Here is a 23,426-nt window from a genome sequence, read left to right as displayed (position 1 = left end):
ATACGAATGGTGCCATTCGTCTGCCGCCATCACCGCATGTTTCTGTATCTGTATTCCCAGTCATGTCAAACCCATAGATTTGGGCCTAATGAATGTATTTCAATTGACTTGTTTCCTTATATGAACTGTAACTCAGTAAAATCTTTGAAATTGTTGTCTTTATTTTTAGTTTAGTGTAATAATGAGTAGGATACCCTAATGCTCCAAGGGACCACTCTGCTGGTACCATGCCTCCTCTCCCTATAGTGTGGATGGCAGCTCTGAGAGGCTCGCGTTACAATAATAGCACTCTATCACTGTGTGGGTGGGACAGAGGGCGAGAGGGAGAGAGCGATCGAGCACGCACACAACATACCGTATGCACCTGCTGTGACGCTCTGACTCTGACATTATTATTGTTGAGAGATTGTACAAGTAAAGAGTGCGTCTTTAACGAGAGGCGTAGCTATTCTCTTGTGCTCCCTGGAGGGCAAGTTCCGCTTCCTGCTAATAAAAACATCGCACTTGTGAGCATATCACATCAACTGTGGACTGCAGAACAGAAAAGCATGAAATGCAAGCAAGAAGGCATGGAATTATGTGGATATGAAAGCGCAATTTGAAGCTTCAGGGTATGATGAAAATATCTGTATGCACAAGTCAGGAAGCTGAATGACAGAAGGTATTTTCTTCCACATCCAAAACACCTCCAGTATGTCGGAGAGAGGGGGTATCCCGCGGACTGGGGGCACACCATCTCCACATATGCAGCCGTACAAGACCGTCACGATCGTCCCGAACCGTCCGGTTCAAATGAACCTGTATGCGACCTGGGAAATTGATCGCTCATCTCCAAGCTGTGTGCCCAGGTATGGCCGCCTAAACTCCATGGCTGGTTCTGACAGTCGTGGTTTCCAGTCTGTATCAGATCACATATAGGTTATCGGCTTCTGTGGTCGGGTGTTGATTTAGTAATGATTTTGAATCCGTGAGAAGAAGTCACCTGTTTTGCCCTCAAGAGAAGTTATGTAGGAGGGTTGAATAAAAGTTGTAAAAAATGTATGAGTTAATGAAAATAACATTTAATATGATTAAAGTTTAAGTAAATAGCATACTTCTGTATTTGCCTTTGAATAATACACATTTTGCACTGCTGCAAATTACTCCAAGTGTGACAGCAGTTTCTGTTTTGACCATCAGGTCAGGTGATTGCAACTGTAAATTAATTGCTCTTCACATAGATACATTTAGCCTGCAGTGATAGATTATTGCTAATGGTAGTGAAGGTTAGGGAGTGTCTTTAAAGGGGCAATATGCAGTACAAATAATACGATTGCTATTTTAAAAGGAAGATCTCATTCAACTTTACAGTGAAAAACTATATTTGGAGGACCATGGTTATGAAGAATCAGCATCAGGAAGTGCAAGATCATGACTGACCAGGATGTAAAGCCTCCAAATCAACATATCCCTGAGCAGTTGGGGACACAGACAGGGTGCCATAGACAGCTGCTCTAAACCCCACAGGAAAACAACATGCTGTCAGAATAAATAATTGTCCAGCACAGTATATACTTAGAGGCAAGAGATTGGCTAACACTTTTATGCCGATATACATACGCCTACCTATGCTAATCGGGGAATACTCCTCCACTATTACTAACAAAGTTACATTTGAACAATATTCAAAAGTGTTTCTGATACTGCTTTTTGTCTAACTCTGAATTGTTAGGTGTTTGATGTAGGCTAGCAATAGAAAAGAGGGGGCAGGAGTGGGGTTGCGTGTGGATTCTAGAAGGACCCCTGTATAAGGTAAAGGCTGCTTGCGGGGGTGCTCTCTCTGGCAGGGAAAATGGAGAGAAGACGTGGGTGGATTTGAAGAAGAGCTGGTTGAAAATGATTTGTTCCTCTTAAAGTGGTCCACACACTGTGTGGTGAGCTCTGAAAATAGTATGTTGACAAGTACCTTGGATGTCAATTGGATGTATTTCAAGACCTACCTTCAAACTCAGTGCCTTTTTACTTGACATCATGGGAAAATAAAAATAAATCAGCCAAGACCTCAGGAAAAACAATTGTAGACCTCCACAAGGTCCTTGGGAGCAATTTCCAAACACCTGAAGATACCACTTTCATCTGTACAAACAATAGTACACAAGTATAAACACCATGGGACTACGCAGCCGTCATACTGCTCAGGAAGGAGATACGTTCTGTGTCCTAGAGATGAACATACTTTGGTGTGAAAAGTGCAAATCAATCCCAGAACAACAGCAAAGGACCCTGTGAAGATGCTGGATGAAACCGGTACAAAAGTATCTATATCCACAATAAAACGAGTCCTATATCGACATAACCTGAAAGGCCACTCAACAAGGAAGAAGCCACTGCTCCAAAACCACCATTAAAAAAGCCAGACTACAGTTTGCAACTGCAAATGGGGAAAAAGATCGTACTTTTTGGAGAAATGTCCTCTGGTCTGATGAAACAAAAATGGAACTGTTTGACCATAATGACCATCGTTATGTTTGGAGGAAAAATGGGGAGGCTTGCAAGCTGAAGAACACCATCCCAACCGTGAAGCACGGGGGTGGTAGCATCATGTTGTGAGGGTGCTTTGCTGCAGGAGGGACTGGTGCACTTCACAAAAATAGATGGCATCATGAAGCAGGAAAATTATGTGGAAATATTGAAGCAACATTTCAAGACATCAGTCAGGAAGTTAAAGCTTGGTCGCAAATGGGTCTTCCAAATGGACAATGACCCCAAGCATACTTCTAAAGTTGTGGCAAAATGGCATAAGAACAACAAAGTCAAGGTATTGGAGTGGCCATCACAAATCCATGACCTCAATCCTATCGAACATTTGTGGGCAGAACTGAAAAAGCATGTGCGAGAGAGGAGTCCTACAAACCTGACTGAGTTACACCAGGTCTGTCAGGAGGAATGGGCTAAAATTCAATCAACTTATTGTGGGAAGCTTGTGGAAGGCTACACAAAATGCTTGACCCAAGTTATACAATTGAAAGAAAATGCTACCAAACACTAATTGAGTGTATGTAAACTTCTGACCCGCTGGGAATGTGATGAAAGAAATAAAACATTCTCTCTACTATTTTTCTGACATTTCACATTCTTAAAATAAAGTGGTGATCCTAACAGACCTAAGACAGGGAATTTTTACTTGGATTAAATGTCAGGAATTGTGAAAAACTGATTTTAAATGTATTTGGCTAAGGTGTATGTTAACTTCCGACTTCAACTGTTTATATGCAGTGCATTCGGGAACTATTCAGACCCGTTGACTTTTTCCACATTTTGTTACATTACGGCCTTATTCTAAAATTGATTCAATAGTTTTTTTTCTCTCATCAACCGACACACAATACCCTATAAAGAAAAAGCAAAACAGGTTTTTAGACATTTTTGCAAACATATAAAACTTTATTTTACTGAAATATAACATTTACATGGGTATTCAGACCCGATACTTTCATATCCACATAATTCCATGCCTTCTTGCTTGCCTCCCTGACCAAGGCCCTTCTCCCCTGATTGCTCAGTTTGGCCAAGCAACCAGCTCTAGATAGACTTGGTGGTTCCAAACTTCTTCCATTTAAGAATAATGCAGGCCACTCTTGGGGAACTTCAATGCTGCAGAAATGTGCCTCGACCCAATCCTGTGTTGGAGCTCTACAGACAATTCCTTTGTACTCATGGCTTGGTTTTTGCTCTGACATGCACTGTAAACTGTGGGACCTTATATAGACAGGTGTGTGCCTTTCCAAATAATGTCCAATCAATTTGATTGACCACAGGTAAACTCCAGTTAAGTTGTAGACACATCTCAAGGATAATCAATGGAAAAAGGATGCACCTGAGCTCAATTTCGAGTCCCATATTTATGTAAATAAGGTATTTATGTTTTTTATTTTTAATACATTTCTAAAAACCTGTTTTTGCTTTCTCATGGGGTATTGTGTGTAGATTGATGAATAAAAAATATTCAATCTGTTTTAGAATGAGTCTGTAATGTAACAAAATGTGGAAACTCAAGGGGTCTGAATACTTTCCGAATGCACTGTATAGTGTACACCCCTTCAAATTAGTGGATTCGGCTATTTCAGCCACACCCATTGCTGACAGGTGTATAAAATCGAGCACACAGCCATGCAACCTCCATAGACAAACATTGGCAGTAGAATGGCCTGACTTTCAACGTGGCACCGTCATAGGATGCCACCTTTCCGACAAGTCAGTTTGTAAAAATGTTGCCCTGCTAGAGCTGCCCCACTCAACTGTAAGTGCTGTTATTGTAAAGTGGAAACGTCTAGGGGCAACAACAGCTCAGCCGTGAAGTGGTAGGCTACACATGCTCACAGAATGGGATCTCTGAAGCGAGTAGCGCGTAAAAATCCTCTGTCCTCGGTTGCAACACTCACTACCGAGTTCCAAACTGCCTCTGGCAGCAACGTCAGCACAAGAACTGTTCGTTGAGAGCTTCATGAAATGGGTTCCATGTCTAAGCAGCCGCACACAAGCCTAAGATCACCATGCTCGATGCCAAGCGTCAGCTGGAGTGGTGTAAAGTTCGCGGCCATTGGACTCTAGAGCAGTGGAAACGCTGTATCTGGAGTGATGAATCATGCTTCACCATCTGGAAATCTGACGGACAAATCTGTGTTTGGCGGATGCCAGGAGAACGCTACCTGCCCCAATACATAGTGCCAACTGTAAAGATTGGTGGAGGAATAATGATCTGGGGCTGTTTTTCATGGTTTGGGCTTGGCCCCTTAGTTCCAGTGAAGGGAAATCGTATCGCTACAGCATACAATGACTTTCTATACGATACTGTGCTTCCAACATTGTGGCAATAGTGTGGGGAAGGCCCTTTCCAGTTTCAGCATGACAATGCCCCCGTGCACAAAGCGAGGTCCATACAGAAATGGTTTGTCGAGGTCAGTGTGGACGAACTTAACTGGCATGCACAGAGCCCTGACCTCAACTCCATCGAACACCTTTGGGATGAGTTGCAACGCCGACTGCGAGCCAGGCCTAATTGCCCGTCCTCACTTAAGCTCTTGTGGGCTGAATGGAAGCAAGTCCCCGCACCAATGTTCCAACATCTGCTGGAAAGCCTTCCTAGGTGAGTGGAGGCTATTACAGCAGCAAAGGGGGGGACCAACTCCATATTAATGCCCATGATTTTGGAATGAGATGTTCGACGAGCAGGTGTCCACATACTTTTGGCAATGTAGTGTATTTCTATTTAGCCTATAGTGCCATATCTGTTTGGCATTTGGCTTTTAATGAATATATCCATTATTAACCATTAATCTCCTAACCCAATCAGATGTTCTCTGGTAGACCTCTCCAGCGTCTCTCTCTCTAATGGTGTAGTGAGTGGAGAGGCCAAGGTTTGTAGTGAATTTGACATTCAATTAGGGAGGAACAGCAATCTTTGTGACGTGAGGCCGAGTGCTGCACCTAGGACCCAAATGGAATTGAAGGTTATTCAAGATGCAATGCTTCAGTTTGTTTGGCTAAGAATCAACAATGAGGCTGTAGACCTAGTTGTGTCTTTTGGAGCCCATAGTGGCTTCTACCTTGAGAGGATGACCATTTTTTTAGTTTCTCCTTGAGTGTCCTGTTCTGTCTGAATAGCTCTCCTCTACGCAGATAAATCCCAGCCAGCCAATCTGTCTCTGCTTTGTCCAAAAATAAAGTACTTCGAACCACGAATTGCCCATAGGAATACATTGATCTGTGATTTATGTCTGGAGCCTAATATTCCTAAAGTGCTTTTGTTGGCCACCATCCTCACTGAACCATTCCCGCTTACAATTTGCATTACAAATCTAGGGTGAAACTCTACCACTCTCAGCCAACATTTTTTTTAAAGATTTGTTATTGTCAAGGACTCGACTGACACTTTCTCATGTTGTTGGTACCTATTCACTGAATTCACAGACTAAAACAGAGAAATATGAATATCCCCTTTTCTCTCCTTAAACCCAGGCTCTTCACAGTTACTCTGAAGAAGCTGCTGATGCTTCAGGAGCTGGATAGAGACCTAACCTCTGTTGTCATCGCAGTCAAACTCCAGGTGGCGCTCTTCACACGCACACCCTTCGACAAAGTGTACATACAGTGTAATGCAAAATAAGGGGGGGATTACGACCTGTAATTTAAATTGATTTTTGGGGGGGATTTCATGTAACAAAATAGTCAAAATTGGTGAAGTAAAATGAAAAAAATAAAATAAATGGAAAGTGCATATGTATTCACCCCCTTTGCTGTGAAGCCCCTAAATCAGATCTGTTGCAACCAATTACCTTCAGAAGTCACATAATTAGTTAAATAAAGCCCACCTGTGTGCAATCTAAGTGTCACATGATCTGTCACGTGATCTCAGTATAGCTACACCTGTTCTGAAAGGCCTCAGAGTCTGTAGCACCCCCAAGCAAGCGGCACCATGAAGACCAAGGAGCTCTCCAAACAGGTCAGGGACAAAGTTGTGGAGAAGTAAAGATCAGGGTTGGGTTATAAAAGAAAATATCAGAAACTTTGAACATCACACAGAGCACCATTAAATCCATTATTATAAAATGGAAAGAATATGGCACCACAACAAACCTGCCAAGAGAGGGCCGCCCACCAAAGCTCACACACCAGGCAAGGAAAGCATTAATCAGAGAGGCAACAAAGAGACCAAAGATAACCCTGAAGGAGCTGTAAAAGCTGTATCTGTCCATAGGACCACTTTAAGCTGTACACTCCACAGAGCCGGGCTTTACGGAGGTGTGCCCAGAAAAAAGCCATTGCTTAAAGAAAAAAATAAGCAAACAAGTTTAGCGTTTGCCAAAAGGCATGTGGGAGACTCCCCAAACATATGGAAGAAGGTACTCTGGTCAGATGAGACAAAAATGTAGCTTTTTGGCCATCCAACGAAAACGCTATGTCTGGCACAAGGCCAACAGCTCTCCTCGCCCAGAGAACACCATCCCCACAGTGAAGCATGGTGGTTGCAGCATCATGCTGTGTGGATGTTTTTCATCGGCAGAGACTGGGAAACTGGTCAGAATTGAAGGAATGATGGATGGCGCTAAATACAGGGAAATTCTTGAGGGGAAACCTCTTTCAGTCTTCCAGAGATTTGAGACTGTCATGGATATTCACCTTCCAGCAGGACAATGACCCTAAGCATACTGCTAAAGCAACATTCGAGTGGTTTAAGGGGAAATATTTAAATGTCTTGGAATGGCCTAGTCAAAGCCCAGACCTCAATCCAATTGAGAATCTGTGGTATGACTTAAAGATTGCTGTTCACCAGCGGAATCCATCCAACTTGAAGGAGCTGGAGCAGTTTTGCCTTGAATAATGGGTAAAAATCCCAGTGGCTAGATGTGCCAAGCTTATAGAGACATACCCCAAGAGACTTGCAGTTGTAATTGTTGCAAAAGGTGGCTCTACAAAGTATTGACTTTGGGGGGGTGAATAGTTATGCACGCTCGAGTTTTCTGTTTTTTATTCTTATTTCTTGTTTGTTTCACAATAAAATGTGTTGTGCATAAGAACAGCCCTTAGCCGTGGTATATTGGCCATATACCACACCCATTTGTGCCTTATTGCTTAAATAAACTAGTGACTTATAAGACCCTTTTATCTGTAATCCATGGATAATATATGCCGGAGATGTATTGTAACGTGTTTGGAATATCTTCTTAGGGATCAAAGCGCATTTTACGGTCCAATGAAATCCTGTTGTCATCGCCTGGACTTACCGAGACCGATCTTCAGCTAACGTTCTCCTTGCAAGTGAGTTACCGTGGGGTGTTTGCACAGACAGTTATGTGTATGCAAATGAATTGTGGATGAGAGTCAGATACTTTAAAAAAAAATGTCCCAGAGATTCTATTTTCAGTGCATGATTTAAGTGCATGTCTGATTCTGTCAACCTCGCCATCTCTCATCTTTACTTCCTCCAGTATCCACATTTTCTGAAGCGAGATGCCAACAGACTGCAGATCATGCTGCAGAGGAGGAAGAGGTACAAGAACCGCACCATTCTGGGCTATAAGACCCTGGCACTGGGCCTTATCAACATGGCAGAGGTAAGAGGGCAACACCTCACCGCAGCCGTTAACTGCATTGACTACGATCATTCAGGCTTTTGTTTGTACAACACGCCATCAATTGTGTGTGTCCCCCCCCCCCCCCCCAAATCTCTCTTTCTCTCCCTGACCCCCTTTCCTCTCTCCTCCCCAGGTGATGCAGCACCCCAGTGAGGGAGCCCGTGTGTTGGGTCTCCACACCACGGTGAAGGACACGGCTGTGCCTGTGGCCGAGATGAGGGTCTACTCGCTCTCCAGCCAGCCCATCGACCACGAGATGTCCAAGGCCAAGATGTCTGGTAAGGGAGACACAGAGTGAAAGACAAAGGGGACAGGCTCGAGGGCGATAAGGCCATGAACAAGGAATCAGAAAGTAAAATGTTTTTTTTTTTTTTTACGTTATTTTTATAATTTTTTATTTCTATTCAGCAATTTGCTTATATGGAGTTGTCTAAGTATCCAGATGGTCGGTGTATTGAATAGTTCAATGTGTACGTGCCACACCATGGTCAGTAAATGCAATCATCCATGTTCGTCTTTTGAGAGAGTCAGCCACTGCCTTGTCCATATGACACAAGGTTTAAATAGTTTTCACATCATACTGGAACCCCACACCAATACATAACACATCTCCTATCTGGCTCCCTGTAACTACCAGACCGCTCACCTGACATTGACAACTACTCGGAGGAAGACGAGGAGAGCTATTCATCAGAGCAGGACGGGAGTGATGACCCTGCTCACAGCCAGGTAGGGGGGGGGGGGGAGCGACACTCAGAAAAATACCACACTGCTTCAATACAAGCATTTAAGCCGGCGTAAAGCAGAGTGGATGGAGGGTTTGTCCGGTTTGAGCATGAAGTTGACCCTCCCTCTTTTTTTTTCTCCAGTATCTGTTTGATGAAGAGGATGACATGAGGAAGAAGAAGCACAGACACAAACTCACCTCTACAGCCTCCATCACGAGAGCTCATGTAAGCATCCAGTCTACTCGTCTACCTGTCTCTGTGGCGTTGGGACTACCTCTAGTCAACCATTTGATATCTACGTGTTCCTTTAACCCGGCAGCCCAACATCAAGCAGAAGTTTGTGGCCTTGTTGAAGAGGTTTAAGGTGTCTGATGAGGTGGACTTTGGCCTGGAGCACGTGTCCCAGGAGCACATCCGTGATGTGGAGGAGGACCTGGATGAGCTCTATGACAGTCTGGAGATGTACAACCCCAATGACAGCGGGCCAGAGATGGAGGAGACGGACAGCGTCCTCAGCACACCCAAACCCAAACTCAGGTCATGAGAAGTCAGACTTATCTGTAGGTAACGGAAATGTATGTTCTGACAAACATCCATCTAACAGAACTCTGGCGATCTCTCTTCTCTCTGAATGTTCAGGCCCTTCTTTGAGGGCATGTCCCAGTCCAGCTCGCAGACCGAGTTTGGCAGTCTGAACAGCAGGTGCAGTCTGCCCAGAGACACCCTGAGCCCAGTGAGTACAGTACATGGGGGTGGCTGGGCCTTCTAAGTCCAGATGTCCCCTGGCACTCCCTCTTACCACTGTTTTCCTGCCGTCTGACTTTCAGCAAGGAGAGCAGCCCCCGTCAGGCAAGATGAAACGCTCTCGCTCCCGCAACTTGGACGACTCTGAGACAGACACCCTGGTGAGACCCTCTAACCTCCCCCTCCTCCCTCCCTCCCTCTCTTATTTTCCCCCTCTCTCATTGGTGACCTCTGTATTTCAGTGTTTTGAGGCCTGTGCGGTGTTAGGATGTGTTTCTGTCTGGCTGTCTGTCGGTGTGTTTAGGTGCTGACTGATCCGGAGATGTTTCTGGACACTACCCCCTGCATCACGGTCTCTGTCCCAGAGCAGCTACCCAGGACCCCAATGAGGGAACTGAGGAGCAGCAAGAGTGAGAGCCACACCAGCATGCCCTACACCACCATGCCCTCCCCCAGGTCAGTCTAACACACATACACATACACACACACACACACACAAAACCTTCCAGTGCTACATGTGCGCTCCTTCACTTTCTGCCGTAGTCATATTTTCTGTGTGGGTACTGACTGTCAGTGAGTAGGTGTGTGTTTTTTCCAGGTTGGATGGCGGGCACACACCCAGGCAGAGACGTGGGACACCAATGAAGGAGAGGCGAGCGCTGTCCAAGCCACTAAGTGAACGCACCAACAGCTCTGACAGTGAAAGGTCACCGGAGCTCAGCCACACCCCACAGGTGACCCCCCCTCACCCTAACCAGAGCTAGTATGTACCCATACTCACCATGGATCTGAGGATTTGTTTGCAGAGGGTGATCCAGAGTGGTGGTGATCCTGTTGCAAATGTGTAGCTTTAAAGTTAATAAAAATGTAGCTTTGGGGCAGAGAAAATGTTGCAATTCTACACATTTTGCAGTTACTTCACAGGTTCATATAATCTCTGAGTGAGACTGACTAACAAAATCAATGGGGGGGCCCTCAGGAGATCATGGCTACTGGCCTCGAGCCTTGATGTGCCCGGTCAGTAATTCAGCCATGACATACTACAACATTTATATAGCTGGCTAGACTAACTTACCTAGCCATCTGTAAATGTGAGCTGACATGGGCTAATTGAGTGACTGTCAGTGACTGACATCACAAGAGGAAAACTACTACCAACTACTACCGAATATTGAAGTTTCACCTTGTGTGTTCTGAGATTCTTACTCTCAGCAGGAAGTTGAGACCCGCAATTGACTTCTCGCTTGCAGCTGCATACAGGCACTGTCCTGTTGTGTTGATGGATTTCATTGAAGCATGTGTGTGTGCGCCCAGTTTTTGACAATGTATTTGAATATGCCCAGAATCTGACTGTGTGTGTGTGTGTGTGTGTGTGTGTGTGTGTGTGTGGGGGGGGGGGGGGGGGGGGGGGGGTACAGGTGCCCAGGAAGGCTGTGTATGACCAGCTGAATCAGATCTTCTCCTCAGACACTACCCTCCCGGACAGCCTGGTCCTGGTCAACACCAGTGATTGGCAGGGACAGGTATTCTTCACTTCAATCTTCACCTCCATTATCTCACTCCTCCATTCCCCTGTGGACATATTTACTTTTGCGTATGTGTGTTCATCTGTGTGTTTGTGGCCTCTGGTAAACGTGTGTGCAGTATGTGTCCGAGGTGCTGCTGGCTCAAAAACAGCCGTTAGTGTGTACCTGCTGTGGGGTGGAGATTCAGGCTGTCCTCACCACCCTTCTCACGCGCATCCAAAAGTTGTGAGTAGCCAATGAATCAATACTCGCTGGTTCAATGTATCGTGTGGTAATGAAGGTAACCTATTATATTGTGGTCCACTAACTCGCCCTCCTCTCCCCGCAGCTGTAACTGTAACTCGTCCACGCCGCCGCCGGTCAAGGTGGTGGTGGCAGGGGGACAGAGCTACCTGGGGGCCATCCTGCACTTCTTTGTCACTCAGCTGGCCAACAAAACATCTGATTGGCTCAGCCTAATCCGCTTCCTGGTGGTCCCCCTGGGTGAGAGAGAGACCGGTTCAGGTCCTGAGGACAGTAATATAAATATGTTATATACCATTTAACACAGTGCTTGGGTCTAAAAGATCAGTATTATACAATGTGACTGCTGTAAGATGTTTCCCACTGGGCACACCATGTCATTTCAACGTGGAAAAGTGGGTAATATTTGGTTGAGACGACGCTCAATTACAACCTATATTCACCGACTCAAAAAGACATCCGAAAGTTAGTTCAATTTCCAACGTGTCATCACTATGATTTCAACCATCTAAAAGCACAACCACATTCCAATGAAAAAACAATGTCTGATTTTTTGTTGTTGTTTACTTGTCACCCAAAGGTCCTTCACTTCGCTTTCAACCATTTTTAAAAGCACAGCCAAGTTCAAATGGGAATACAATGTCAGATATTTTGTTTGCTTATTACCAAGAGACTCTGTGCTTCATCTAATAGCACATCCAATTGACCAAGATTGCAGTTGAGATTACATTAAAAGTACATGGTGTGAGTGATCAATGCCGTTTGAGATTCTGCGCAGATTTCTGACAGCAATTGTGAAGATCTCCACAGACCTGTGACCACCTATATGCATGCCACATTATATGATTACATAAGAAGACATTTATATTTACAGTCATCTGAGGCCATGGATGTGTTACTCATTTTAAGGTTGAACGTTACATTAGTTTGTAAGATAGCCTTGACTTTAGGCTATTTACTGGATAACAAAAGTCCTATTGAATTGTGGTTGGTTGTCAACGCAACCCAATATCCTCATTTGAAGGAGATGAATCTTCTGCTTGGATAGTTCAATCTGTGCCACTGACTTAAATCTGGCGTTAATTCCAGTTTGTCTACAAATTAAGAATTGAGACGTTATATTCACGTCTCCATCTCAACCAAAAATCACGTAGATTCCACATTACAGTATGTTGACAAACTACGTGGAAACAACCTTGATTCAACCAGTTAGTGCCCAGTGGGATAGTATGGTACATATCTAGCATGGTTATGTAATGCTTATATATATATATATATATATATATATATATATTAAATAAATAAATAAGCCTCTTCAGCTCTAGCATAAACAAAGATTTACAAAAACACCCACTCTCATGTTCTGATACCTCCTCCTGACAATGAGTTGCTCCAGTCATTATGTCACATATAGCTGAAGCGCAGTATGGTACAGCTGCTCTGCTCAGAGCTGCAGTACTGAGTGGGTTGGGTGTGTGACTCATTGTGGCTGCCTCTACTCTGCCTCCAGGCTGTCACCCTGTCGCTAAGCACCTAGCCTCCCTGGACCCTCGCTACAGCTCTGTGTTCCTGGACAATGCCTGGAGAGACCTGTTCAGTCGCCTGGAGCCCCCTCACTCTAGTAAACACCACACCTCTCTCTCCCTCTTGCTCTCGTTCTCTCTATCTCTCGCTCACAAGGGCGCTTTTCGTTTTGTGCTATTAAGCGGCAACACAGACTGAAGAACTATTTCATTTCAGTTTATAAATCAATATGCTTTGTTTTACAAACAGTTCCACTGAGCTGGAAAGCAGTCGAGTGTGTGTCTTTGGGAACTTAATCTGCCTTGATCAGCATATTAATGGTATTTGACTGGAGGACGCGCTCTCTGCAAGCTGCCCCATCTCTTCCTTAGTTACTAGGGTTAGTCAGTTCAGATCTGGTCACAGCCTGGCGCTCCTTACAGACTGACTGTCTGTTCCCCTTCCCTCCCAGCGGCTCCAGCTGCAGACGGCGTGGACGTGGCTGGGAGGATCAGCCAGTACATCAGCAGTGTCTCTGTCACACACCAGTTGCCTATCGCTGAGGCCATGCTCACCTGCAAGTACAAGACGTGAGTGGAGTGGCCTGCGTGGCTGATTTACGCTGCGTGTACTAAACATTAAGAGCACACGACAGGAAGCTATGATCCCTTATTGATGTCACTTGTTAAAACTTACTCCAATCCATGTAGATGAAGGGGAAGAGACCGGTTGAAGAAGGGTTTTTAAGCCTTGAGAGATGGATTGTGTGTTTGTGCCGTTCAGATGGTGAATGGACAAGACAAAAGATTGAAGTGCCTTTGAACGGGGTATGGTAGTAGGTGCCAGGCGCACCGGTTTGTGTCAAGAATTGCAACACTGCTGGGTTTTTCATTCTCAATATCTTCCTGTGTGCATCAAGAATGGTCCACCACCCAAAGGACATCCAGTGAACTTGACACAACTGTGGGAAGCATTGGAATCAACATGGGCCAGCATCCCTGTGGAACCGTTTGACACCTCGTAGAGTCCATGCCCCGACGAATTGAGGGGGATGTGCTCTTAATGTGTTCTGAATGTTTTGTACACTCAGTTTATATGATGTTAATCAGGTATGTTTTAGGAAGAAAAATATTTTATTGGCCACTCATTATTTCCACCTTACCAGATATGACGAAGACTCTTACCAGAAATTTGTTCCCTTTGTTGGGGTAAGTAAATCAGTACTGATGGTTTCCATCAATACTAACATTGAGGCAGTCAATTTGGCAAATGATGCCTCTATCATAATTATTGCCTCAATGTAAACCGACAGACGAGGGATATCCAAACGATTCCCAAGTACAACCCTGGAGTGTAATGCTGATACTAAATAACTGATCCCTGTGTGTGAAACAGGTAGTGAAAGTAGGGTTGATTGAACCGAATCCGGCGTATTCAGGTGGGTTCATATTTCTGGAGTACCTATTGTCTGTTAATGTTTACCTTTCTCTCTCCAGTCTGTCCCTGAGCAGTGTTAAGGACCGTGTTGATTTGGGCCTACAGGTGGAGACTCTGAGGAGGCTGTTAGTGTTAGCTTGGCTGTTCCCTCCACCTCCCCACCCGCCCATGGATCTCCCACAGGGATGACCAGAGAGGCTGTCACCCCACCTCCGTCTCCCTCCCTGAGTAGCGGTCTGGGGTATGACAACCACAGTGTACAACAGTCTAACATGAGAAGTTAATTCCCATCCCTGCAGTTAAACACGTTTTTGAGTACATTGTTGAGCAATAGTTGTTTTCCGTACACTGTCTGCCACACTCTCTACCTCTCTCCCAGGAGCCCTAATATGTCCCATGGGGTGGACACCATTGGGCTGACGGTGGATTATTGGGTAGCGACATGCTCAGAGCGGAAGAAGGATGGGGAGCGGTGTGACAAGGGCTCCAAGAACACCCTGAAGAGTGCCTTCCGTTCCCTGCAGGTCAGCAGGCTGCCAGGAGGGGGCTCCACTGAGAACCAGCCCCAAGCCAACACCATGGCTATGACTGTGGTCACCAAGGAGAAGAACAAGAAAGGTTAGGAAGAGGGTGGGAAGATAGTGGACTGTCCAGCACATGCAGTTTGTCAATCAACTAATTTGGGGTAGATAATAACTAAATAAAGTTAGTAAATGTACTAACTGAAAGGAGAAGTATGCAATGGATGCATGCTGTTAAGTGTTTTGGTTTGAACCCCCCCCCCCCCTCTGTGTGCTCATCTCCTCCGTGTCCACAGTCTCCACCATATTCCTGGGGAAGAAGCCCAAAGAGAGGGATGTGGACTCTAAAAGCCAGGTGGTTGAGGGCATCACCAGACTCATCTGTTCTACCAAGCAGCAGCAGACCAGCCTAAAAGGTACACCACGTCATTTCAACGTGGACATGTGGGTCATATTTGGTTGAGCTGTTGATCAATGAGATTTCAACATTTTTGAATTATATTCACCCACTCAAAAAAGAGAGCTAGAAGTTTGTTGATTGCCCAACAATCTAAAAGCACAAATGGGAATACAATGTCAGATATTTATTTATTCTTCAACCTAATGAGTTATCACTGTGCGTTGTCTAATAGCACAACCACATAACCTGGAATGCAGTTGGGATTACATTGTTAGCGCATAGTGCAAGTAATCAATGGTGTTAAGAGATGCTGTGCAGATTTATAATAGCAATTGTGAAGATCTCCACCGACCTGCGACCGTTGCATGCTATCTTGACCATGTACGCTTTCTACGATTACAGAATACATTTATAGTTAGAATAGCCTCAATGTGGCCATGGATTTTAAGGTTGATTAAATACTGTTACATTAGTTTCTAAGATGGGTTTTTTACTCTATTGCAAAAGTATTATTGAATTGTGTTTTGGTTGTCGACACGATCAAATATCAACATTTGAAGGAGTTTTATCTTTTGTGCCACTGATTTAGTCTGGCTTCAATTCCAGTTTGTCTACAAATTGATAATTAATATGTTGAATTCATGTCTCCATCTGAAGCAAAAATCTAAGTTAAAGAATAGGACGAAAAGAAAATCAAATTTTTAATGCAAGAATAGGACTAAATCAAATCAAACTTTATTTAAAGTGTATTACATTTTTTATTTGATATCCATCTCTCCATATCCCCGGATTTCAACCGCAAGCTCTGGACATTTACACCTGGATCTCGCAGCTAGCTAGCTGCTATCCGTGTGACTATTGGCTTACGTCGATCCGGGAGCAAATATCAATTATTCCGGAGCTAGCCAGCTAAAGAGTTCCATTAGCCACTCCTGGGCTACAATCACCTATTCGGACCCGTTTTACTGCCGATGCGGAGCCGCACCGGGCCTTCACAACTGGACTACCGACGTTATCTGCCCGAGGGAGTTATCCAACTGGCCCCTCCATCGCGACGTTACCTGAACGCCCATCTGCGGTCCGCTAATCGTTAGCTGTCTTATCGGCTGCTATCTGAATAGACCTATCTGACCATTTTTCTTGGGTTACTATAACTATATCTATTTTGCTAATTTGATTGATCCCCTCTACCACACGGAACCCCACTAATTTACAGACGGAAATGCACGAGGTGGCTAGAAACAGACCTCCATCCTATGCAAGCTTGCTACTGATGGCCCGGCGAGCTGTCTGAATTGCCGTGACCCCAACCAAACTCACAACTCACTGGACCCTTATGATCACTCGACTAAGCATGCCTCTCCTTAATGTCAATATGCCTTATTTCACTGTAGAGCCTCTAGCCCTGCTAGATACCTTATCCAACCTTTCAGTTCCACCACCCACACATGCGATGACATCACCTGGTTTCAATGATGTTTCTAGAGATGATATCGCTCTCATCATCACTCAATACCTAGGTTTACCTCCACTGTATTCACATCCTACCATACCTTTGTCTGTACATTATACCTTGACACTATTTTATCGCCCCCAGAAACCTCCTTTAACTCTCTGTTCCAGACGTTCTAGACGACCAATTCTCATAGCTTTTAGCCGTACCCTTATCCTACTCTGTTCCTCTGGTGATGTAGAGGTGAATCCAGGCCCTGCAGTGCCTAGCTCCACTCCTATTCCCCAGGCGCTCTCTTTTGGTGACTTCTGTAACCGTAATAGCCTTGGTTTCATGCATGTTAACATTAGAAGTCTCCTCCCTAAGTTTATTCACTGCTTTAGCACACTCTGCCAACCCGGATGTTCTAGCCGTGTCTGAATCCTGGTTTAGGAAGACCACCAAAAATTCTGAGATTTTCATCCCTAACTACAACATTTTCAGACAAGATAGAACGGCCAAAGGGGGCGGTGTTTCAATCTACTGCAAAGATAGCCTGCAGAGTTCTGTCCTACTATCCAGGTCTGTACCCAAACAATTTGAACTTCTACTTTTAAAAATCCACCTCTTAAAAACAAGTCTCTCACCGTTGCCGCCTGCTATAGACCACCCTCTGCCCTCAGCTGTGCTCTGGACACCATATGTGAACTGATTGCTCCCCCATCTATCTTCAGAGCTCGTGCTGCTAGGCGACCTAAACTGGAACATGCTTAACACCCCAGCCATCCTACAATCTAAGCTTGATGCCCTCAATCTCACCCAAACTGCTACAGACCTATATCTATCCTACCATGCCTTTCTAAGGTCTTCGAAAGCCAAGTCAACAAACAGATTACCGAATCCCACCATACCTTCTCCGCTATGCAATCTGGTTTCAGAGTTGGTCATGGGTGCACCTCAGCCACGCTCAAGGTCCTAAACGATATCTTAACCGACCTCGATAAGAAACAATACTTTGCAGCCGTATTCACTGACCTGGCCAAGGCTTTCAAATCTGTCAATCACCACATCCTCATCGGCAGACTCGACAGCCTTGGTTTCTCAAATGATTGCCTCGCCTGGTTCACCAACTACTTCTCTGATAGAGTTCAGTGTGTCAAATCGGAGGGTCTGTTGTCCGGGCCTCTGGCAGTCTCAATGGGGGTGCCACAGGGTTCAATTCTTGGACCGACTCTTCTCTGTATACATCAATGATGTCACTCTTGCTGCTGGTGAGTCTCTGATCCACTTCTACGCAGACACCATTCTGTATACGTCTGGCCCTTCTTTGTTAACAACCCTCCAGGCGAGCCTCAATGCCATTACAACTCTCCTTCCGTGGCCTCCAATTGCTCTTAAATACAAGTAAAACTAAATGCATGCTCTTCAAATGATCGCTGCCTGCACCTGCCCGCCTGTCCAACATCACTACTCTGGGCGGCTCTGACTTGTGTCAGAATGTGTGGACAACTACAAATACCTAGGTGTCTGGTTAGACTAGGAACTCTCCTTCCAGACCCACATCAAACATCTCCAATCCAAAGTTAAATCTAGAATTGGCTTCCCATTTTGCAACATAGCATCCTTCACTCATGCTGCCAAACATACCCTTGTAAAACTGACCATCCTACCAATCCTCGACTTTGGCGATGTCATTTACAAATTAGCCTCCAATACCCTACTCAATAAATTGGATGTAGTCTATCACAGTGCCATCCGTTTCGTCACCAAAGCCCCATATACTACCCACCACTGCGACCTGTACGCTCTCGTTGGCTGGCCCTCGCTTCATACTCGTCGCCAAACCCACTGGCTCCAGGTCACCTACAAGACCCTGCTAGGTAAAGTCCCCCCTTATCTCAGCTCGCTGGTCACCATAGCAGCACCCACCTGTAGCACGTGCTCCAGCAGGTATATCTCTCTGGTCACCCCCAAAACCAATTCTTCCTTTGGCCGCCCCTCCTTCCAGTTCTCTGCTGCCAATGACTGGAACAAAATACAAAAACCTCTGAAACTGGAAACACTTATCTCCCAACTAGCTTTAAGCATCAGCTGTCAGAGCAGCTCACAGATTACTGCACCTGTACATAGCCCATCTATAATTTAGCCCAAACAACTACCTCTTTCCCTACTGTATTTATTTTGCTCCTTTGCACCCCATTATTTATATCTCTACTTTGCACATTCTTCCACGGCAAATCAACCATTCCAGTGTTTTACTTGCTAAATTGTATTTACTTCGCCACCATGGCCTTTTTTTGCCTTTACCTCCCTTATCTCACCTCACTAGCTCACATTGTATATAAGACTTATTTTTCTACTGTATGTTTGTTTTACTCCACGTGTAACTCTGTGTTGTATGTGTCGAACTGCTTTGCTTCATCTTGGCCAGGTCGCAATTGTAAATGAGAACTTGTTCTCAACTTGCCTACCTGGTTAAATAAAGGTGAAATAAAATTTAAAAAATAAAAAGGTATATTTTAAGTTGAACCCTGGGTTGAATTGAAACAATAGCTGTTGACTTCGCAAATACTAGATATACTGTAGGCCTAAATAGTATCATTGATGATTAAGGACTTATAAAGTATGGTAACATTTCATTTGCTCTCTTAAACCTACCCTTTGGAATGACTTGGATAGCAACAGTGAATCTATTTAGTTAAGAGATCCCTCAATAATCAAATCGGTCACATACGTGTTTAGCAGATGTTGCAAGTGTAGCAAAATGCTTGTGTTTCTAGCTCCAACAAAGAAGTATCTAGCAATTTCACAACAATACACACAAATCTAAAGTAAAGGAATGGAATTAAGAATATATAAATAGTTGGACGAGCAATGTCGAAGCAGCATAGACTAAGATACAGTAGATACATAATTGATGTGTAGTAATGCAACATTATTAAAGTGACCAGTGTTCCATTATGAAAGTGTCCATTGATTTCAAGTCTATGTATATAGGGCAGCAAGGTTCTAAGGTGCTACTCACGAAAGAACATTGGTAGAAGTCATTTGACAAATATCAACGCTAAGCAGGGCTGGGCATGCTTAAAACCCTTGGTGAGTTGGCCAAATGGAAAGTTGTAGATAGATCAACTCTCCAGTAGGAGGTGCGGCCCAGGTTTGTCTATGTTAAATTGGTTACCATGATGACAGTATATTTCCCCCTCAAAACAACAGTTTTTCAAATCCAATGTATTTTCCACGTCACAATACGTTGACAAATTAATTTGAAACCATGTTGATTCAACCAGTTTGTGCCCAGTGGGACTGAACCTGATTCAACATGCTTTTTATTTTTAGGTGTTTGTAGATGGGAGTCATGAAACTATTGGATATTTTTCAGTGTCTGTGGACGGCGTGGAGTGGACTGATGTGAAGTTCTTCCAGCTGGCTGCCCAGTGGCCCACCCATGTGAAGTACCTGCCAGTGGGGCTGTTTGGCTACAACAAGACCGCCACCTAGAGGCCAACCCAGACATGGTCACTTACTCTATGCTTCCTGGGCACCAAGGTTATTATAGTTGTGTTTTTCTATTCGTTTTGAAATTTTTGTTTGAAGTTCAGTTTGCTAGTTTTCAGACCAGATTTACTAGTTTTTATTTAGTTTGAGTTTTATAAAAGCTATTTTCATTTTTGATATTATTTATTTTCAGTTTTAGTGTTAGGGACAGAAAGTACCAGATTTCTTCCTTGGTAGTTAGTGATAAACAAGCTAGGCCTATTTGAAACCTCACTATCTCCAGGCATTACTTACCTGCCAAGTTCAGAAGCTTGAAAACCCTCATTTGACTGTTGTCCAAAGTTTAGAAGATTTAAAAAAACTCAAACTGAACATTATTTGATGATTTCTGTTGGAGTCAAATATCGTTTTAGTTTTTCAAACATGCTTGTTAATGATTTATTTCAGTTTACTATATTAACCTTGCTGAGCAGTCTACAATGGACTTAAAAGCCAATGATTAAGGAGAGTTGTTACATGATGACATGGATTGACAGTGCTAATGGATTGAGGCCATAGATTTGAATGCTTGCCATGTTCCTATTTTCTAAGGTGGGTTCAAGCAACAAAATAACTCGTTTGCCTTTTTTGAGATGCATTTCCTCGTTCATATGCTTTGGCTCTTCTTTCAGTGGATTGGCATGGTTAACTCCAGCTATTCTTGTAGCAGTGTTATGTGAAGCAAATTTCAGTGGTCATTGATATTGATAGAATTTCCCTCAGTGGTGTTACTCTGTGCATAAAAAAAAAAAGTGAAGTCAGTTTGGTGAAAGTAATATCAATTGATTCTTATTTACAGATGTGTTGTGGACCTGTTTTCGCTTTTAGTATTTTTCTGTGAGTTACTGTTACCTTTGCGAGTGTGTTTTTGTTTGTGTGCGCACGTGTGTGAGAACCTCCAAATGCTTGTGAATGTGTGCATAGCATGGGTTGTCATTGAAATAAACACTAAAACACTACAGCAATCTAGAATATTTGCAGACTTGTCTGCATCCAAAGCTTGTGGTTGCTAAGCAAGTATTTTTATATGGTACATGTACTATATATATCTATATATATACACACACATATACATACATACATACAGTGGGGAGAACAAGTTTGATACACTGCCGATTTTGCAGGTTTTCCTACTTACAAAGCATGTAGAGGTCTGTCATTTTTATCATAGGTACACTTCAACTGTGAGAGACGGAATCTAAAACAAAAATCCAGAAAATCACATTGTATGATCAAGTAATTAATTTGCATTTTATTGCATGACATAAGTATTTGATACATCAGAAAAGCAGAACTTAATATTTGGTACAGAAACCTGTGTTTGCAATTAGAGAACATATGTTTCCTGTAGTTCTTGACCAGGTTTGCACACACTGCAGCAGGGATTTTGGCCCACTCCTCCATACAGACCTTCTCCAGATCCTTCAGGTTTCGGGGCTGTCGCTGGGCAATACGGACTTTCAGCTCCCTCCAAAGAACTTCTATTGGGTTCAGGTCTGGAGACTGGCTAGGCCACTCCAGGACCTTGAGACGCTTCTTACGGAGCCACTCCTTAGTTGCCCTGGCTGTGTGTTTCGGGTCGTGTCATGCTGGAAGACCCAGCCACGACCCATCTTCAATGCTCTTACTGAGGGAAGGAGGTTGTTGGCCAAGATCTCGCGATACATGGCCCAATCCATCCTCCCCTCAATACGGTGCAGTCATCCTGTCCCCTTTGCAGAAAAGCATCCCCAAAGAATGTTTTCACCTCCATGCTTCACGGTTGGGAGGGTGTTCTTGGGGTTGTACTCATCCTTCCTCCAAACACGGCAAGTGGAGTTTAGACCAAAAAGCTCTATTTGTGTCTCATCAGACCACATGACCTTCTTCCCATTCCTCCTCTGGATCATCCAGATGGTCATTGGCAAACTTCAGATGGGCCTGGACATGCGCTGGCTTGAGCAGGGGGACTTTGATCAATGACGGAGTAGTGTGTTACTAATGGTTTTATTTGAGACTGTGGTCCCAGCTCTCTTCAGGTCATTGACCAGGTCCTGCCGTGTCGTTCTGGGCTGATCCCTCACCTTCCTCATGATCATTGATGACCCACGAGGTGAGATCTTGCATGGAGCCCCAGACTGAGGGTGATTGACCGTCATCTTGAACTTCTTCCATTATCTAATAATTGTGCCAACAGTTGCCTTCTCACCAACCTGCTTGCCTATTGTCCTGTAGCCCATCCCAGCCTTGTGCAGGTCTACAATTTTATCCCTGATGTCCTTACAAAGCTCTCTGGTCTTGGCCATTGTGGAAAGGTTGGAGTCTGTTTGGAGTGTGTGGACAGGTGTCTTTTGTACAGGTAACGAGTTCAAACAGGTGCAGTTAATACAGGTAATGAGTGGAGAACAGGCGGGGTTCTTACTGAAAAACTAACAGGTCTGTGAGAGCTGGAATTCTACTTATGTCATGCAGTAAAATGCAAATGAATGACTTAAAAATCATGTGATTTTCTGGATTTTTGTTTTAAATTCCATCTCTCACAGTTGAAGTGTACCTATGATAAAAATGACAGACCGCTACATGCTTTGTAAGTAGGAAAACCTGCAAAATCGGCAGTGTATCAAATACTTGTTCTCCCCACTGTATACATACATGCACTGCAGATATACCTTTGTCCCAATGATGTGCTTGAAGCGGTCATCTTATTTGATTGAAGAATATTTTCTGTTTTGTCATTAAAGCGTAAAAGACAGAAACATACAAGGAATAAAAAAAAAAGTTTAAACTGGAGTTTATCAGCTTGTCATATTGTGGATGGGGTGAGATCTTCAGAACCCAATGCTTATGCTCCTGTAAACTGTTGTACCAAAGATTCAAGGAGTACCAAGTATCGTCAGGTGTCACTGTTAAAGAGAAATTAAGATTGCGAAAGAGTATAAAAGCATGGGTTGGGAAAAATGGGAGATTATGGGCAAGTTTAGGCTAAACGCAACTAACAGAACATGAGGACAGTTGAACTCGGGCACTTTATTCAGTTGAGTGTCCTGAGATGCCTTTTTAGTCTCCAACCTTCTGCTCCTCATCCTCGCAAACCTCCAAATCGTACATTGCATATGACACTAACATGTGTCCGTTAACTGAGGATAATCCAATGCACATGTTTGGGGCGGCAGGTAGCCTAGTGGTTAGAGCGTTGGGCCAGTAACCGAAAGGTTGCTAGATTGAATCCCCGAGCTGACAATATAAAAATCGGTCGTTCTGC

General features: G+C 44.1%; 1 protein-coding gene across 2 annotated transcripts; it reads left to right on the top strand.

Annotated features, from left to right (window-relative positions):
* Window positions 1-311: 311 nt before the first annotated feature.
* On the top strand, window positions 312-22,954 carry LOC109873046 (phosphofurin acidic cluster sorting protein 1). 2 transcript variants are annotated; one of them, XM_031808450.1, is made up of 23 exons: window positions 312-848; window positions 5,998-6,085; window positions 7,708-7,797; window positions 7,968-8,093; window positions 8,248-8,392; window positions 8,752-8,843; window positions 8,984-9,067; window positions 9,162-9,379; window positions 9,482-9,575; window positions 9,670-9,747; window positions 9,891-10,042; window positions 10,185-10,320; window positions 11,005-11,109; window positions 11,231-11,337; window positions 11,441-11,595; window positions 12,866-12,976; window positions 13,331-13,448; window positions 14,024-14,066; window positions 14,254-14,296; window positions 14,401-14,536; window positions 14,675-14,913; window positions 15,113-15,232; window positions 20,031-22,954. In XM_031808450.1, exons 1-23 carry the CDS (start codon window positions 652-654, stop codon window positions 20,147-20,149), a joined length of 2,796 nt encoding a protein of 931 aa, XP_031664310.1. In that variant the 5' UTR covers window positions 312-651; the 3' UTR covers window positions 20,150-22,954. The 2 variants fall into 2 exon arrangements, with proteins under 2 accessions (XP_031664310.1, XP_031664311.1); XM_031808451.1 differs by lacking the exon at window positions 312-848 and having other exon boundaries at window positions 6,022-6,120; window positions 20,031-21,146.
* The last annotated feature ends 472 nt before the right edge of the window (window positions 22,955-23,426 follow it).

The sequence above is a fragment of the Oncorhynchus kisutch genome, linkage group LG28 (assembly GCF_002021735.2).
Source record: "Oncorhynchus kisutch isolate 150728-3 linkage group LG28, Okis_V2, whole genome shotgun sequence".
NCBI classification, from domain to species: Eukaryota; Metazoa; Chordata; class Actinopteri; order Salmoniformes; family Salmonidae; genus Oncorhynchus; species Oncorhynchus kisutch.
Note: the sequence above shows the minus strand (reverse complement) of the source record. Positions and strands in the feature narration are given on the sequence as shown.